General features: G+C 40.8%; 1 protein-coding gene across 8 annotated transcripts; it reads right to left on the bottom strand.

The window, feature by feature from the left end:
* Positions 1–942: 942 nt before the first annotated feature.
* U2AF1 (U2 small nuclear RNA auxiliary factor 1) lies at positions 943–18,258 on the bottom strand. Of its 8 annotated transcripts, none has more exons than XM_058823642.1 (9): positions 18,132–18,205; positions 16,775–17,300; positions 15,669–15,756; positions 11,955–12,021; positions 8,619–8,668; positions 7,935–8,033; positions 6,670–6,803; positions 5,572–5,664; positions 943–3,909 (listed from the first exon to the last, which is right to left on the bottom strand). In XM_058823642.1, exons 2-9 carry the CDS (start codon positions 16,942–16,944, stop codon positions 3,774–3,776), a joined length of 837 nt encoding a protein of 278 aa, XP_058679625.1. In that variant the 5' UTR covers positions 16,945–17,300; positions 18,132–18,205; the 3' UTR covers positions 943–3,773. The 8 variants fall into 8 exon arrangements, with proteins under 8 accessions (XP_058679625.1, XP_058679634.1, XP_058679683.1 ...); XM_058823651.1 differs by lacking the exon at positions 11,955–12,021 and adding an exon at positions 12,822–12,888 and having other exon boundaries at positions 18,132–18,197; XM_058823700.1 differs by lacking the exons at positions 11,955–12,021; positions 16,775–17,300; positions 18,132–18,205 and adding exons at positions 12,822–12,888; positions 13,447–13,477; positions 15,401–15,457 and having other exon boundaries at positions 15,669–15,715.
* Between the last annotated feature and the right edge of the window lie 325 nt (positions 18,259–18,583).

The raw sequence follows: 18,583 nt of genomic DNA, 5'->3' as shown, positions 1-18,583 counted from the left end.
ATGGTCATTGAGGTCCTTTCCAATGCAAATTATTATATCCTTCATAAAAAAATCAGTTAATTGGATGAATCCTGAAATACTTGTGGATGGCTTTAGAAAGCACCAGGTATCAATTCAACGTGAAGACACATTAATTTTTTCCTACAGACATCTGGATGTAATTCTGGTATTCTTTTTTAAATTGAAATTCATTTGCTCCAGGGTAAGACTGTACAGTAACACAGCTCAGTCCAGCCTTGCAGTAAGTGATAAATGCAGCAACAAATATTCTCCTCCTGTGACAGCCACTCAGCCATTACTTCCTTACCAGCTAAAAAGAAAACACCACCCCAGCTCTGCTTTTCAGCTGGAACTTTTCCTGACCAGGACTGTTTTTAGGGAATCTTCAGTACAACAGTGTCAGGAAAATGAAATTATTTACCCACAGCTGCCATAGAAGTTTCACTTCTAATGTATTAAAGACAACAGATGCAGTTTAAAGTGCTGATGTTAACAATCATTAACACCCAAAATTTTGCAGCCTGGATGGTGCAACACCAGGAAGAATCCTTTTTAAAATGTCATGACCCCCTTTGATTACCTAATTTTTCAATTGAACACATTCCTTCTGTAAAAATGACCTTTCTTGTCCTCTGCAGAACACAACAGAAATTTGCAGGTTCTTCCTAACCTTAACAGCCTTACCAAAAGCTTTATCAATTGAAACAACCCAAACCAACCCTCCCCAACTCCTAACCCCAAGCTGCACTCTTAAAATCCAACTTGATCATGTCAATATGGAGAGCCTGTGGTTATTCTAGCTGAAGACATGGTTCACGAGCTCTGAAAAACAGAAGGCAAAGAATTGCTCAAAAAAATAGCTTAAGATATAAGAATTTAAAACTTTAGTCTGTCCTCACTAGATATTTAGAGAGCGGCATCCAATTTAAAGGAAAGGGATAATTTTTGTCAGATTCTTATAAAAAAAAGGCTTTATTTTGAACAAGTTTTCTCCATTTGGTTTTACAGTCTCAACATACATCATATTCATGGACAAGCAGCGTTTTCACAGAATAAGAGCCAAATACAAAGCCACTTGGGATTAACAGTTTCAACCTAATTGACTCAGACCTCAGAAAATCCTGTATGCTGTCACTTATTTGAGGTAAAAGAATTCCATAAATTAAGATCCACTGTTCAACAGAAGAGTCAACAATGAAATATTTGAGAAGTAAGAACCTTGGGGAGGAGGGGGAAAAAACCAAATCTTAAAGACATTGTGGGCAACAAGAGGAGGGGGAGGTAGGATTTCCACTTGGTTTGTATTGGTGAACGAACACTTGGTGTAAATGTTTAACCAAATTGGTGCAGTTTAAATTTCAAATTTGATGGATTTTACTGGCAGCACAGTCTCAAAAGAAGAACCTAAAAAGATATGTCATGAGCTTAGTTCATATGCTGAATGCTGTCACTAGGCACTCATTAGAGTATCCATTAAAATCCACTGCTTTCAGTGCCCATTCCAACATATCCCAGTTACTTGGGGAATTTTTGGGCAACTGTGCAATCAGATCACAAAATTGTACATTTGGTAGAATTCTAGAATGCTTTCTTCAGCAAAATTGTGTTAGGGGAGACAGAAAAACCCACCTTCCACTATCTGTTCATGCAAAAATATACCTGCAGTGAAACAGGATTTAGATAAACTGATTAAAGCCATTACAGGGACACATCTGTACTTGTTTTAAACTAACTTTATAGAACAACTAACTTTTAAACTAGCTTTATAGAGCAAATCTTAAACCTTTTAAATACTATCCACATTGTATTAGATACTGTTTAAAAACCAAAAACTATCCTCGCCTTTTGTAGCTTGAGATTTAAATTAGCTCACCAATAATCCTGAATCTCATTTACGAGAAATATGAAACTGGATTAATATCCTGTAAACTCTAAGAACTAAATTATCAATGTGAAATTCCTAATGCCCAGCAGAAATACATTTCATCTCAGTCATTTAATGCCAGGCACTGCTCAATTTCTTTCAGTAAAGCATCATTTGATTTATGTACTTACAACAAAACATCATGTGGAGATGGGCTTCACTGCTTGAGTGACATTTCTTCTAAAAGGGTCCTGGCACACCAAGTTCTAAAGTCTGGTTAGCCAAACCATCCAGTGGGAACAAAAAAAAATTCAAACTGAACTGATACAAGAATTTAGTCTAAGAAGCAAAGCAGATTAATTTAGAAAAACTCAATTTTTGATAGTTTTGTTTTCCAATTTCCAGTGAGAAAAAGGGTCTATACTTAAGAGGCAGAAAGAAGCTGGTTTGTTAATCATCTGACTATGTGATGCACTCCTATCCTATTTCCATTTTTTTTAAAAAGAATCACCAAGGAGATTTATCACTTAGCAATATATCTGGCTCAGAACTAAGGAAGCAGTAGCAAATTCTCTCCCCCACTGGAAAGCTGCGGTTTATTGCCTAGCTTTGTGTACACACAGTTCCATTTTGCAGAAATATGGTCAATGACCAAAACTTCTTGCTACATTACACTTTGAATAAAAGCAGACATGAATGAGGTGAAACTGCAAGTCAACCATTGTACAAACTGTCTCTCAGAATGCCAACATTTCCACTGGAGCTTTAATGCTTTGGGACACAACCTACAATGTTCAGTGATTGAGCAATCTGAGCTCAAAAAAAAAGAAAAGAAGTATTTGTGAAGGAACTGCCATCTGTCCATTAGCTTTCATCACACTCCAGACCATCAGAAAGGTGGAAACAGGATTTATTTTCCACTAGCATCCAATTAGTTTTCTATGACCTTGAATGCTAACAAAATGCTTTTTATTAAATGACGGGTGAGAGAGCATAGATTAGAAAAAAATGTCTGTTAAGGACTTTGATACTTGCATTTCCTTCAATAGCACTTCTCTATTATGTTGCATGGAGCATAATTTTGGTGGCTTTTTTTTCACAAAACCCTCACCTGCCGATTATGAATCATTGCAATAAAAATATTATTTTTTTCCACACTGCACTAGGCAACTTTCTTTCCAGCTAAAGAAAGGAGTTTAGTCAAGAATTATAAAAACCTGAACTATGAACTCTGGCACAGCCAGGAGCAGCCACTCAACTATGCCAGAGTGCTTAGAAAATAGGCAGCTAGGAGTAGCAACTCAACTACTCCAGAGTGCTTAGAAAATAGGCTTTAGATTTTACACCAAGAAATTGGATTTATTGTAAATGCCACAGTCACATTGATAGACAGAGCACAGACTTCTGGTAACAAACAAACATACATTTTTGTAACTAAGCGTTTCTACTCAGTAAATAAATGCATTTCGCACAGCCTTCCTCTTAAATGTGCCTAAACTAACCTAAATAAGCAGACAGCATAGCAGAAAAGGGAAACTTATGTGAGTAACTGTTTCTTAAGCAGTATATTATTTTTACTATGTATATAATATTTTATATTATATACACACACATTTTCATCAACAGTTCAAATGATACCCAAATAAAATTAAGAAAAAACCCAAACCAGAACTGGCGCTCCTCCAATACATTTACCACCTTTCCCTCAGGCAGACTTATCCAGGTATTTGTCAAGATAGAGGAATGACAGTTAAAAAGACTCCCCCCACAAGAAACAAGTTACACAAAGAATACTGTATCACTACAAATTTTTTATTCAGAAGCCCATCTTTTAAAAAAAATGTCATTATGAACTTGTTTGGTCAAACTACAACACTTTCTAGCAGACATACAGTAAAAATGGCATGGCTCAGAATCGACCGGATCGTTCGCGATCCCTTGACCGCCTCCTGTCGCGCTCGCGGCCGCCGCCTCCTCCGCCGCCGCCACGGCTGCGATCTCTGGATCGGGACCGGCGCTCACGGGACCTCGACCTGGATCGATGCCTTCAAAGAGAGTTTGGACATTTTATTGTTTCACCCCAGGCAGTGATTTACTTGCAGTACCACACAGTGGAGCATGTAATTAAGGATGGGAGTGATGAGGGAGAAGAAAGCAGTGTGTCATTAGAAGGATTGGTTAATTGGCACTCGGGCTGCAAAGCACAATGGATTTACAAAGTGCCCAAATTTCATGCTGGGGAGTCAGCACAAACAGGTACAAGAACTGGCTGCTCCCTGCAGTCTCGTCTTACAATGGATGTGCAAGCCCTGCAGAGAGGCACGGTTACACTGCTGTTATTTAAAGCAAGAGAAGGGGACACCTGCTTTGGCAGACAGGAATAGCTCTTAGCAACACACACCAGAAGTCCACAGCTGCTTCTAAGTCCACTTGTATTAAATCAATTGCATTAAGTAGCAATTAAAATCCAGTTCTCTGTTGCTCCTCCCTCTATGTGATTTCTACCCCTCCAGGACACAAGCACTGGCAAATTATCCTCCCTGCCTCTTAGGTTGATAAATTCAGGAAGGGAGCTACAACCACCCAGAACATACTGCTATCACAGCCACTACCAATCAGCATTACCGAACCTGAGAGTTCCAGATTTGTAACAGTGATCAAAAGGTTAATATAAAACACACTTGGTCTTTTTCATAAAGCATTCAAATACATGAAAAATTACTTAGCCACAAATATATGTGGCTAAGCAACACAATCTATGTTTTTTTAAAGTTTAATTCATCCTCACAGATTCTGAAACTGCCAGTTAGAGATGTTCACAGGAAAAACACATTCACAATCCCAGGCTCCTTGTGTGATTGAGAGAAAGCTACATAAATCATACTCTATATAAAAGCAAGATCAAAGATTTTATATGCCTATTCCAAATAGCAAGGTCTTAAATGCAACCAGATTGAATCCAGTTCCAAGTGAACCATCACAGTAACAGCAGCGGTAAAAGCCTTTCTGCAAGGTACCTCACTAAATGAATAATTCAGTACATAATGAAATGTCTTTATAAATTTCTTTTTTACCATTAAGTGAAATTATTTCTCCTTTTTCCCACTGGGAATTCCTATCAAGGAACACACTGTGAAGCTAAGAGTGAGCTCCATACAGTGACTGGCTGGTATTAACAGTAAGAAATTAATACAGGCTACCACATTTCACCATTAACAGTTAAGGGCAAATAAGGTTTGGTCCTTAGTATAATCTATAAATGCTTGATTGCACATAATGCTGAAAGCTGCCAAAATGCCCATTGGCCAAGTAGCCTGCATCTAACAAAGGCCATGAGCAAACACATTTAGAAGAGAACAAAACAGAAGAAGCATAAAGCAACTTCTAGTGATGTCCATCTGTACCTGAACAGGAAGGGCCTATATATCCTCAGTAACTCAGTGAGTCTTCTTCTCCTTGAACCCTGCCTGCCACACCAACCTTCAGAATCCACAGCATTGCAGAGCAAGAAGCACCATGTTTTTAAAGCCCTACTCCTTTGTTGGAAACTGGCCACCTGCCAGCTTGACTTGATGCCCTTTGGCATGTGCCAGAAATGTGTCAGAAAAAACAAGAGGACTTGGCACAAGCTTAAAGATTTGCCTTCAGATTTTTCAGCAACTGATCCTTAAATTACTTGTTTTAGCAGTGTTTAAAAACAAACTTACTTTTTACGACGCCGCCCATACAACTCGCGCCTTAACTCTCGAGAAATGGGCTTCAAATGCATAAAGTTGCAGAAACCTCCTCGTGTACACTCTCTGGAACAGAAATCAAGAGGCACAGTTACAATTCCCAGTTCTGCACTATCTGCTAAGACCTCAACGCCTCTGATATTAAACACAGTAAATTACTAGTGACCTAGACCCTGTAATACTTCTAGGAGAAAATCCTCAAAAGATGGTAGAAGTCAAGAGGTTCACACTGCAGGTTCTCTGTCACTGTGATATTTTCTGAAAAATCCCTTTGACAGGCTTTTTTCTCCTGGGAAGATGAGAAGCCTCAGCTTCTCCATGTTTTGCTGCTCTGGAATGTGGTCTGGAGATTATTTATCCCAACATGTGAATTATTTTTAATTAATGGCCAATCACGGCCAGTTATGTTGTGTGACAGTGTTCACAGGGGTCTTAGGTTGAGGGAAGAGACAAGGATCTGACTCCATGCTTCAGAAGGCTGATTTATTATTTTATCATATACATTATATTAAAACTGTACTAAAATAATAGAAGAAAGGATTTCATCAGAAGGCTAGCTAAGAATAGAAAAAGAAGGAATTAATAACAAAGGCTTGTGGCTCAGACAGAGAGTCTGTGATTGGCCATTAATTAGAAACAACCACATGACACCAATTCCAGATGCACCTGTTGCATTCCACAGCAGCAGATAATCATTGTTTACATTTTGTTCCTGAGGCCTCTCAGCTTCTCAGGAGAAAATATCCCAAGGAAAGGATTTTTCATAAAATGTGTCTGTGACAATGTTGGACTCCTGAGTCAGTCACGAGTTTTTATTATTCGTTCTTGCTAAGCATTCTGATGTATCCTTTCTCTTTCAGTATAGTTTTAGTATAGCATTCTTTTAATATATATCATAAAATAATAAATCAGATTCTCATCTCTCACCTCGTCCTGGGTCCCTCACAAACACCACAGCCCCCCACACTACTGGTACCTGCAGTGGTTTATTTCCTGCACTCAGCTCCATGAAATCCACACCCCAGCACCCTCCCTGGTGCCCAAGGCAGGAGGAAGGCCCTGTTTATTTACCCCATCTCATACTGACGGCAGCAGGCCTCTCTGAAGTCAGTCACAGGGGAGAGCTCGGCATGGATGGGCTGCCCGTTGAACCAGCGATTGTTCAGGTCGATCACGGCCTTCTCGGCATCTTCCTCACGGCGGAACTGAAAGCAAAATCAGCTTTTCAGAGAAGCAACAGCAGGAGATAAAAGATTCCTATCACATCAGTTGGGTGATAGCTGAGGCTCAGGGCTCTAGTAATGAAATTAGAAGCTACTTCAGATTTCTTGGACAGTCCATCAAAGCTTTTCATTAGCTGGGACTCAAGGGCTAATCAAAACATTGATTTTCCTCTTCATTATGCTCTGTTTGGTGTCTCAAGTGGGAAAGTTAGTCAATACAAGATACTGTGTTTTCTTAGTACAGCTTTAAACCAAGAGAATGCTTGTAAATAGTTTCTGGAGCACCATAGTCCTGATGTAATGCATTTTTCAAATATTTAAGAGTAATTTATATAAAAACTGCAGATTGCATTCATGTAAATGAGAATTTGCAAAAATTAAGATCCCATTTTATGATGACTGTAAAATTTAAATTTGAAACATCTTTTCACAGTAATTTTTTAAAACAACTTTTTTTTCTGATTATGACCTATACAGTGAAGAATTTCAGGTGTGAAAATACTTTCCAGCTGAGGAAATGTACAGCCAAAATATTCAAAGCAACTCTCTCACACCTCCCCCTCACTGTGAACACACAGTAAAATTTCTGCAGGTGACAATTTTGTACTCATTATTCAAGAGATACCAATGACTTTTTAAAGTTAAGCCTAAGTGCTCCAGTTTGCACCTTGAAACACACAGCTACTGCCAAATCTAACTTGGTCACAGATACTGTGTTTAACTGGGAAGTTAGAAAATTAATGCACCTGTGGCATATAAAACCTCTCTCACACTGATGTGCTTCAAGGGCAGCATGATGCTAAGACAGATCCTAAATTAACCCTGCCAATCTAAGCAGTCTACTAGTGGTGACTGTTTATAACTATGTAAAAGAAAAGAAAAGTTTCTATTTCTGAAAATTACATGGATTTTGACTATCAAGAAAGCTTCTCAAAATTCATTCAAATTTCTTTTGGATTCCTTTAACATTTTTACTCTAAATTGTGAGGTTGGAGAGTAGCTTATATACTGAAGAGCTTTCCTGCAGAGCAATCTACAATCACACAGCAGCTTTTAAAATTCTAAATCAATAAACAGCACCCCCCTGCCTGCATGAACATCTCTTCACCCTACCTTTACGTATACATTTCCAACTAGGTGATCTCCAAGGTTATCACACACGTTCATCTCCTCGACTTCGCCGTATTTCTCCTCCATTTCTGTGAAGACCTCCTAAGCACAAAGCAACCCAGCACAAGTTTGCAGCACATTACTTGTAAGTATAGAAATAAATATTGCATCTACCTCTAAGTAAGTATATAAAAGACCTTCCTTGGAAAAAAGCAAGATCACTTGATTTTTATTTTCTTTTTTACATTTGGGGGTTTAAAATGAATACTTTCTTGGCCATCTGTAAGCACAGCACTACCAACATACAAGAAAAATCTATGGAAAACACACACAGCATTTACAGAATGCACAGGATGCACTGAAAACACAACACAGAAACTGATGCTAGCTTCAGGTGCTTTGTTTTTATACAAATAATTAAGAATACTTTAAATTTATACAAAAGGAGATTATACAATCAAAATGCTATGTCACTTAAGCTGCTGATGTTACACAAAAACTATTTCAAGCAGTCAAATGAAGGCCAAACTAACCAATGGTTACCCAGGAAATATTTAATACAAAGTTGTATGTTTTATAGGAACACCCAAGGAAATAAGTGTTTTTTTTTTTTTTCCCTGAATCTAATTGTGCTATCCACTACATCCATTTAACAATCCAGGGACACTTCAATGCACCTTTACATACCTCAAAGAACTCATCATAATGTTCCTGCATCTCAACATCGCTCACAGCACCTGCAAAAGTCAAAGAGTCAGACTGATTAGAGCCTGCCAATAAGGAAGGGGAGATTTTGATCAAACTACAAAACAATCTAGAGAGGCCATCTGGAGCATGAGAGACACCATATAGCATGGAGCTAACTAACAGGAATATTGCAAAATAAGGATGTGTGAAGAGCTTTGAGTCCCTAAAGTATCTGTCAAAATATTACATTGGTATGATCAAATCAAAGCAAGTTTTAATCAGAGCCAAAGTTGTATGCCACAAATTTAAAGGGGAAAAGAATTACTCTGAAATATCACTTAAAATTTAATGTATAGTCCCACTCTCTAACTACCAACAATTTTACCTAAACAGAAGGCAAGTGCTTTGTTACAATTCCATACCTTAAAATATTACTAAAATTTAGTATTACTCTTCCTAAAGGCAGAAATTTATGCCTACTTCTCCAGCATATCCACTTGAATTTGAGAGCTCAGAATGTAAAACAGCCCAGAATTTTTTTTAATTTGCTGAAAATAGTCATTGAAATGACACATTTTTCTCATTGCCCTCAATGCTTTGCAACAGAGAGCCATTTTCTAGTTTAAGTTTGAGTGTCACTTATTTTTTCTGTAGTCCTGCAGAACATCTTTCAGTGCAAGACAAGCCAGCCTTATATTCAAGTTAAGATTATTTTCATGCTACAAGCTGGACTTTAAAAACGAGTGCTGCTTGCCTGCTGCTACAAAACCCAACATAAGTGTGGCCTCTTTTTCAAAGCATTAAATGTATAAAAATCAGTTTCATTTATTTCTTCCAGTCTACAGCACTTTAAACAAGCTGTATACATTAAAGCCATTAGATTAGCTCTTCAGCAGTTAAGTGGTTTATTAAGATCAAGCGGAGCAGTTTTACAACAAACCCTGCATTTTATGATAGGAAAATATGCTAGTGTTTAAAACTACAAACCAGACTGGTTTAGTTAACAGAATGTGAAAGACAAGAAACTGAGCCAATAAGGCTGAGTTTATTCATTTTCAGGCTGGTATGAAAAAAATTTTTGGCTAGTATTAGCACTTGGACAAACTTTGTGCTTTTCTTCAAAGGCTGTAATGTTAACCAGCCACACTCTCTGGAACTGCAGTTCCTGTTCTTCCACCCAGCTCATCCCCACAAGAGGCTAAGGGGCATTTGGTCTATAGTTTAGGCTGACAGTGTTTCTGCATTTGAGACAGGTTTGCTTTTAAGAAATTTCTTCTCCCCCATGGTTGTAGCAAATTAAGGAATATCAAACATTAAACCAGTAATTCTAGGCAGTTTAATACTTAACTATATTTTCAAGGTTCTGCCAACATCACTGATAAAGCTTACTAACACCTAAGGATTTTTTTGTTTTGTTTCTAAAGGTATCAGACAGGGGCTCTGGGAGCCTCAGTGGGAATAATTACTTTTTACCAGATGGACAAGAGCTAAAAATGTTTTTTTGTCAAATTAGGATATCACAGGCAACAGTTAGTTAATGACTACTTCAATGACCTTCTGAAGTGGGAGGTATACATATGACAGGCTTTATAAACATCCATATTCCAGGGCTAATGGTATCTGAACCATGAGAAGCCCAATTACTAATTAAAATACTCAGGAAAACTATTGCTGTTCCAAACTAAGGTTAATCCTCTACGACGGCAATAGAAAGGAAGACAGTTAAGCAACAATGACAAGGCATTAAACAGCTACCCAAGTTATCCATTTAAAATACATGCAATACTTATGTAGGGACAAATATCAAAAACCAAGGAGCCAGGAGTTTCAGCAAACCTACTGCTTGCAGAGCTCCAGCTCTACCCCAGGAGGTACAGGCAGGCTCTGGCACACAGCTGCTGGCTTGTCACAACGAACTAGAGTTGGATACCAGCATTTACAACACTGGAGGATCTGTGCAGGACTCTTGCAGCTGTAAATCTAAACAGCTCCACAGACCAAACTGCTGTAACTCTGTGCAAATTAGTTACCAGCTCATTGAGAGTTCAGGGAGAGAGTGGAAACACCCAACTGGAAATGTTTTGATCTACTGAAACAGCATTAACTACTAAGCATCTGCAAGGAGAGAGCCTACAAACCAATGGGACTGGTCAAGCATCTAGACAAAACAACACAGCTCATTTACATGTCCAGCTTGATTGTGTGACAAAAACACAAATTACATAATAGAGCCATTATTGCTTTTAGAAGCAAGAGAGACAGTGTTGACTTTGAAGTTAGTGGCCAATTCACAAAGCACTTCTAATCAAATGCTGGTAACTAATCTGAACTGGTCTATAAACCAACAGTCAAAAAAAAAAAAAAAAAAAAAAAAGAATAGCCAAACAAAGCTTTATTACCACACAGTAAATACTCACTTCAACAAGAAAGATTAGTTAGAAAAGAACACCGACCCTTTTTTGGTTCTAAAATGTTTTTTTTTTAATCTTATTTTGATATCGATGATTCAATTACAATGACAAATCAGTTAATCGCCGATCAGCAATCCTGGGCATTAACTGCTGCCAGTCTCACAGGAGGTGTGTTTGCTTATGCCCATTTGTATCTCAGGAGGAGTCATTACTTCATGACCATACCCAAATGCCTTCCCCTCCTCAAAAGTACTTTAAAAAAATATTTGTCTTAGGTAAAGATGCCAAATGGCATCAGAATTTGAATTTTCAAAGTATGGAAAGAATTTTAAGCATGCACCCATCCAAAAAGGACAGCTGCCAGGAGGGGTTAGTCAGTCATGGTGTGTTCTTCCAAAGTGCACTCCCTAAATGGAAGCTGCATTAACCTAGGACAAATTTATGCATGCAGTCTGAAAAGTTTCAGTTCAAGTTCTCTTAACATTTACAGAGCAGGACATTTGTTCTGAATGAAGTCAATGTGTCACTGTCCTGCTCTTTCCAACAGTGGAACCTAATGGATAGCACAAAACATACAGAAAACCATTCCTAGGATGCAGGCAACTGGCAGGGAGAGAGGTGACAGGAAGAAAGCAGTGCAACCAACACTGCTTCACAGGGGAAGTATAATTTTAACCCTTTTTGATTTAATAGTTGGTATTCAGATTGCCCCATAGTTCTGGGAGCAGGGAGAAAGGTAGTGGGACAAATAAAATTGGGGCGTTTTATTTTTGCTTTTTGGGTTTTTTTTTTGTTTGTTTTGAACACATGTAACGAAACATGGTCAGTTTGATCTGTTAAACTAAAATGGCAGACCAGTTTAAGTCGACACTGAGCTCTGACAATCAAGCCCAGGGAACCAGTGAAGGAACTTGTATGAACTTACAGCGCAAACCGTCAGCAGACTGGGAAGAGTTTTGAGGGTTACGGTAAATGTTCAAGAGGGCAATGGTCTGAAATACAAAACGCAACAACTTTATATTATGGAAAATAATTTTAACAAGAAACTGGTTTCCTTTAGGGTCGCTTTAGTCGAGTCTGTGCTGAAAGAGAGGTGGTTATTCTCTCCCAAGCAGGAGAACTTGCACTTAGCTGGTGACCTTTCTATATCAACCTAACACTGTAAAGTAATAGAGATCTCATGATACTCCATTATTGTATTCTTAATTTCACTCCATTCACCAATATTACTATAGAGGGGTTTTGCATGATTTCAGACAGCTCTGAAAACAGGTGGTATCCAAATGGAGCAGTCATGTTACAAGCAAAATAATTTTAATTTGGTATTACTGAATGACTTCTTAGTAGCAAAATCCCAGGAAAGGAAGCAATACAATAATTAGAGTATAACATGAAATCTCCATTTTCCTAAAAAAGTTAAGATGAAAGAAAACCCAGGTTTGGGACTTACCGTACATATATACCTATTTTTTTTTTTGGGTGTTAAATCAAGAATTTGAGAAATGTCTGCAGTTTAACCCTTTCAAAAGAATGCAGTGTTACCAAGTAACCAAGTTTCACTTTGCAGCACAAAGGGGAATCTGCATCAAGTCCAATTTGTGCAGCCCCTTCTGCACTCAGAACTGCAGACATTCCACAAATTCTTGATCTGTGCGCAAGAAGAGTTCCGTCACTTGTCCTGTTTGCAACAGCTTTATGTCAGCAGCTCAGAAGCCAACATTATTTTATCATAATTAGGAGTGGGCTCTTTAACACCATTCTTTAAAAAAATTTCTCCAACTGTGGGACTTACAGTGTGAGCCGTCAGCCGTCTGTGCACTGTTTTGGGGGTTACGATAGATGTTTTGAATCAAGATGGTCTGCGGGGAAAAAAAATAAAAAGGGGAATTCTACTGGCTGCTGTGCATATAATAGACAATTGCAAAGAGACAACTTGTTTGCAAACAGCTAAAAGTCATATTTTATCCTTAAGACTTCCTTTTGTATTTGTAGAGTATCTTCCAAAATTGCATCCAGACCATCATATTATGAAAACAGTTTTAATTAACCACCAAGAAAGAGCTGCGTTTGTCTCAACAGCTAGCCTCAAAATGTCACACGAGGTACTCTGGAGATGCCTAAACTTTTGAGACCAGATTCACTACTGCAAGTCTAGGGGGGGAAAAAAAGAAGTGTTACGTGCACAGCATGTAATACATAATGCCACAGTGTCCAAAATGCTACACCAGACCATAAGGCCTTGAGGCAACTGCTACACCTCATTTTGTGCATCAGGGTTTTCTTGGTGGAAATTCTGTTTAAATAATATAATAGCATCATAGGTTCACATGTTTCCGATCCTTCAAATAAGGACAATATCCTTTTAGCCCTTCTGCTTTTTACTTGAAGAATTAGCCCAGGCAGACTTGAAACCTTACATTTGTACCGTTCTTCTTAAAATCAAGTTGTCTGAAAAAACAAACCATGTTTAAGTTAGTAAACTAATATTACAAAAAAATTCCAAACGTCCATATCACTGTAAGCAGCTCAAAAATTGAGATTTGATTACTTAAAATACAAGCTCAATGTTAGTCAGTATGAATGGCAATCCCCAAGTAAGTTTAGCTTAGACATTATAATTATTAGTCACAGTAAGAATTCAGAGCTTAAAGAAGTCAGAGGACCAGCAATTGCACACCTACATACACTACCCATTTAACATGTAAAAAAATACAACTGTACCATCACATTTAAAACCACACACTCGTTTGATTACAGGCCCAGCCATACCAACCAAAGCTTTGTGCTTCCATGGCCCAGGTTTAAACTACCTGTGCTTCAGCCTACAGCTGGAGAGTGCCAGAATCGGGCATCTGGTTAGGGTGTTTCTGCTGATGGGGGTAATTTGATCACCCTGGATTGTGTGACCTTTCCTAACAGAGCTCTTCTGTAAAGCAGCTGCACCAGCAAGAGCTGCACAAGGTTAAAACATTGTGCTGGTAACTTCCCATTAGCAGGATGTCTGCTCTATTTTCTATCACAGCTGATTGTCAACCTGCACACAAATAAAGATTTCTGCAGACCCCACACAGTGCCAGGGACCTGGGAGATGTCACAGCAGAGCTGCCAGCACGAGGCTGCGCAGTCCCAGACACCCCTGGCTGAATGGGATGTGCCCTGCTGACCCACTGCAGCTGGCACTGCCACCCAGAGCCTAAAGCAAAGCTAAAGGCTGCTCTGACAGAAAGCTGCAGTTGCACACAAACTTTTATTGGTAAAAAGAAAAAGTAAAAGTTGAGGGGGTTGTTTGTTGGGTTTTTAGTTGTTTTTTTTTTTTTTTTTTTTTTAACTTAAAAGACAACTACTGTACAAACTCTCTGCTTTAGGAATATTGTTTCATAGTCAATGACCTAAATTTAGGTCTCTAAATAACCAACTGCACTTCAACTTCTGCTCCATGTAGGTCAGCAACATGGCATAGTTTTGAAAATGGACAATACTCATTTGAAATAAAGTATCTGCATTACAAAGTTTTAAAATTCCAGAAGCAAAGAGGTGTTTTTGTTGCTTAAGTACCAGAAGTCCCTATTTACCAGTAACTTTGACATCCTCCCCTAGAAGTTCCCCTGCCCACTCACAGTTTACCTTGATCCCAGCTCTGAACCTGTCACATGGATAGAATTCCCCTCCCTAATTTCTCCCCAAAGCAGCATCAGCTCACATTTCTCATCAACTCTGCTCCTAAGCAGATTCAATGAACTTGCAGAAGGCTCTGCTGTTATATGAACTTTTTCTCTGTAATTTTAAAACTGCAGTTGAAAAATGCAGTAACTTTCAAAGGCACTACTGCTCATGTACAAAATTCCCAAAGAAATTCATCTGTGTACCTTGACAATCAGCAATGATAGAAAGAGGGAAAAATACATTTCTCCAGGAACGTAATTTGTGAATATTGTACAGCTCATAATAATAATAACAACAATAATGAAAACCCTGTCACTCCCTGCACCTTTTCAAATTTATTTTTATTTCTGGCAGACGTGCAGTCACACATCATTGTCTCTTAATAATATTTACGGAGGCAAAGATTAAACAATCTGTCATGAAAATTGACAATTCACCCTCAGCAACCAGGCAAGTTGTTTTCAATAATAATTTCTTCCACATTCAAAGGAAATATGCAAGTCACTCTTGAAATTAAAGAGCCTGGGTCAGAGAGCAAGTGTAATGACAGATGAGTCACTTTTATTCATTAATTAGGTTTCTTTTATTATGTGCATAAAAGATTGAAGTTCCCACCTTTGGGACAGATGGGATGAGCTGCCTTTGTCTGTGATTTAAGAACTCTGGGATGGTTTAAGTGCCTGAACACCACTGAGAAGGCACACTCACCTGAAAGTTAGCACTGGTTGGTCTCTACTACAGGCAAGCTTACAACAGCATCGCTTCCTGCAGCCATTAAGGGTGACAGGAGATAATTAGAAATGCTGGGAGAAGTAAATGGAACACCCCAAAAAAAAAGCAAAGACCCAGATAAACTGGGGCTAAAACTGAACTAAATTATCTGGAGCTTGGTAATTATTGACTTGTATCTGAGACTCTATGTTTTAAAGAAGCCAGAGTATATTTCCACAAGAAAGAGAAAAAAGGGGAAACAAACCTGGCTAAATGTTGGTTTGTTGTGCAACCGAGAACATCTGTCTCCATGGCGACAAGCTCCAATTTTGAAATAAAATGAGCAGTTGACTCTGCAAGAAAAAAGTGAATAAGGTAGTTACACACTGGCACAGAAACCAATCATTTGAAAAAAGCCTACGCCCTAAATGGCTTTATCTTGATGTGGATAAGTAATACAGAGAAAAATCCACATCAGAACTGTACAGGAAAGCATTCCAACCAACCTGTCCATATTCTTTCCTTTTACCCCTAACTTACAGCCAGTGTCTGACCAATTTCCCCCAAAGTGGTTCCATGATTCACCACACACAAGTGATCTCTGTTTTATCTTCTGCTTCTCCATTCTTGTCTTTGCATCAGTTTCAGTGGGTGATGGGATGGAAAGTAACGAGAAAACCGGTCTGAAATTGACACTGGGAGCTCTGTGGCTGAGCTGAATCTGATTTAAAACTGACACACTTGCACCTCTCTCACCTTTATAAACCACCTGGTTAAATCATACTCTAAGGGTAACTCAGGCTGCTACCAACACAGTATCCAAAATAATTCAGGGAACAGAAAATCATGTTACAGAAAGAATACACATCAGCAAAATCAATCCATTTAGTTAAGCTATTTCCATGAATATAATGAATGATTCTAAGAGTAAGCTGCTTTTTGTTTTAAACCACAAGCTTTTCTTGAATGATCCATCTCAGGACACCTTGATAATGATCTGGGTTTAGAAATGCTACTGAAACTCCCACAAAAAGGTGTAACTCACACAGAATGATGAAAGAAAACCACAAGGAGTTTAGTTACCTTGACAGGGAAATGCAAAATTCTGAAGGGCTAGAAAACTATGATGGGCTATATATGGGTAAATGAAATATTAGAATTCTCCTGGAAGAAAAATTATTATTCCCATAATTAACACCAATTATTTTCCACAATCCTGTGTAACCAACATCAACTCATGGAGGGGAGAATTATTAAAGTACTAAATAAAGCACATCTGATCTCTAGCAAAGCATTCTACTGTAAAATTGCAACATGCTCACTCTTGATTATGCTTTTGAAAACAAACACTTAGCATGATAAAATACTTACTGTCTTTTCTGAACTCTAACCTGAAACAAAAAGAAATACCTAACTACAAAATTTCCAATAGTGCCTCCAACTTCAGCACCTTCTGGAAGGTTCCGTTTGCTTTTTTTAACAGAAAAAAAGAGCTGCACAGGAATTTCATGCCTGATTAAAACTCTGAAACTGTAATGCATTAAATTCCTATGTATCTCCTTTGTGTGAAAGGATGCTACAGTAACAGAGCTCAAAAAAGAGGCTGCCGACACTGCTTTCCTGGAATGGCAGCGCTACAGAGCAGAGCAGAAGCCCCACGGCCAGGGGCTGACAAGAGTAATTTAGTCCAGCAGCACATCGATGCCCCCTTTTCATTTTTACGAGTGGAAAAACACGCCGGTTTGGTCAGGCCGATGGTGACCAAATTTTCGTTAGGAGGGTTTTGTGTGTGTGCTTCCAACAACCAGAGAAACTAGAGGCGTTCCCGGACGCGTGGAAGGCTGCAGGCAGAAGCCTGTAGGATCAGGATGCAGCAGTCGGGGAAATCCTCCGCACCCTGGGGAGGGGGGAGAAATAACCAGTCGCTGTCCTTGCAGCAGAGCGGGAGCTCTCAGGCTGCTGCGAGGCTCAGGGACACGAACAAAAGGGGAACAGGAGGAGGAGGAGGTGGCGCTTTCTGGCAGGAGGCGGCGGGAAGCTCCGGCACCCAGCGGCCCCGGCAGGAAGGCGCAGCCGCGGGGGGAAGGGGGGAGGGCGGAGGGAGGACGGGGGAGGGCGGCAGCGCGCCACGAGGCGCGGCACACCCTCATGGCGGCCAGGGGAGGGGTGGGGAAGGGAGAGGAGGAAGAGGAGGAGGAGGAAGAAGTGGGGGGTGGGGAGGGAGTGCCCGAGAACGGCCCCGGCCCGTGAGGGGGATGGGATGGGGGGGGGGGGGAAGGGGGGAGCGCGTGGGCGGGGCCGCCGGGCGCGCGCGCGGGAACGCGCGAGACCCACGCGCCGCCGGGCGCGCGCGCGCCTGGGATGGGGGGGGGAGGGGGGGGGAAGGGCCTGAGGGAGGCGATGGCGGCGGGGGGGAGGGGAAGGGAACGGGGAGCGCGGCCGCCTCTCGCTTCCCTCTTCCCGCCGCGTTCCAGCGGGATGGGAAAGGCGGGGGACGTGCCCCCGAGGCAGGAGTGGAAGAAATGGGCGAAACGGGCCGGGGGTCCCCCCCGCAGGGAAGGAGGGGCAGGGAGAAGGGAAGCAGGGCTGACCGCCGCGATCGGAACAGGCCGCGTCCCCGCGCAACGCGCTACGGGCCTCCGGCCTCCCCTCGAGCTTCCCCCCTCCCGCCCGGGGGGTGCCGCAGCCGCGGGAGCGGCGCGGGGAGCGGGGGAATGGGGCCACTCACTTGTCCTTCTCGGTGCCGAAGATGGAGGCCAGGTACTCCGCCATCTCCCACCGCCCGCCCGCCCGCCGGACCGCCCCGGCGCCGCCGCCGCGTCACAGCGACCGCGCCGGAAACGCTGCGGTGGGAGAAGGGGGGGAAGAGGAGGCGGGGTCCGCGCCACAAGCGGGGTCGCCACGGCAGGCGCGCAGGGGCGGCGGGGCGGGACCAGGGGCGGAACCTCCAGGCCGCGGGTTCGAGTCCCGCCCCCGGCAGCGGCCGAGGGGAAGGAGTTGAACGGGGATCGCGGTTTCCAAAAATGCTGAAATAAAGGGATTCCCTCCAAAACCGTGTTTGTGTGAGTGTCTGTGTGCACGTTCTGAAGGGGCTTAAATTAAAAAAAAAAAACAAAACCTTGCTTTTGAATTAAAAGCAGAGCGCAGAGTAGAACCAAATTCTTTCTGATTGTTGTTTTG

Source organism: Ammospiza caudacuta, chromosome 2 (genome assembly GCF_027887145.1).
Source record: "Ammospiza caudacuta isolate bAmmCau1 chromosome 2, bAmmCau1.pri, whole genome shotgun sequence".
NCBI classification, from domain to species: domain Eukaryota; kingdom Metazoa; phylum Chordata; class Aves; order Passeriformes; family Passerellidae; genus Ammospiza; species Ammospiza caudacuta.
This window is presented reverse-complemented; position numbering and strand designations above follow the sequence as displayed.

Bases quoted from the DNA above. Each gene is read 5' to 3' on its own strand.
- U2AF1 (XM_058823642.1), bottom strand. From the start codon at position 16,944: ATGCATTACAGTTTCAGAGTTTTAATCAGGCATGAAATTCCTGTGCAG. The intron at 12,022-15,668 runs GTTTGTTTCCCC...TTTGTATTTCAG, and splicing joins ACAAACCAACATTTAGCCAG to ACCATTGCCCTCTTGAACAT. The intron at 8,034-8,618 runs GTATGTAAAGGT...CTTTGTGCTTAG, and splicing joins ATTATGATGAGTTCTTTGAG to GAGGTCTTCACAGAAATGGA.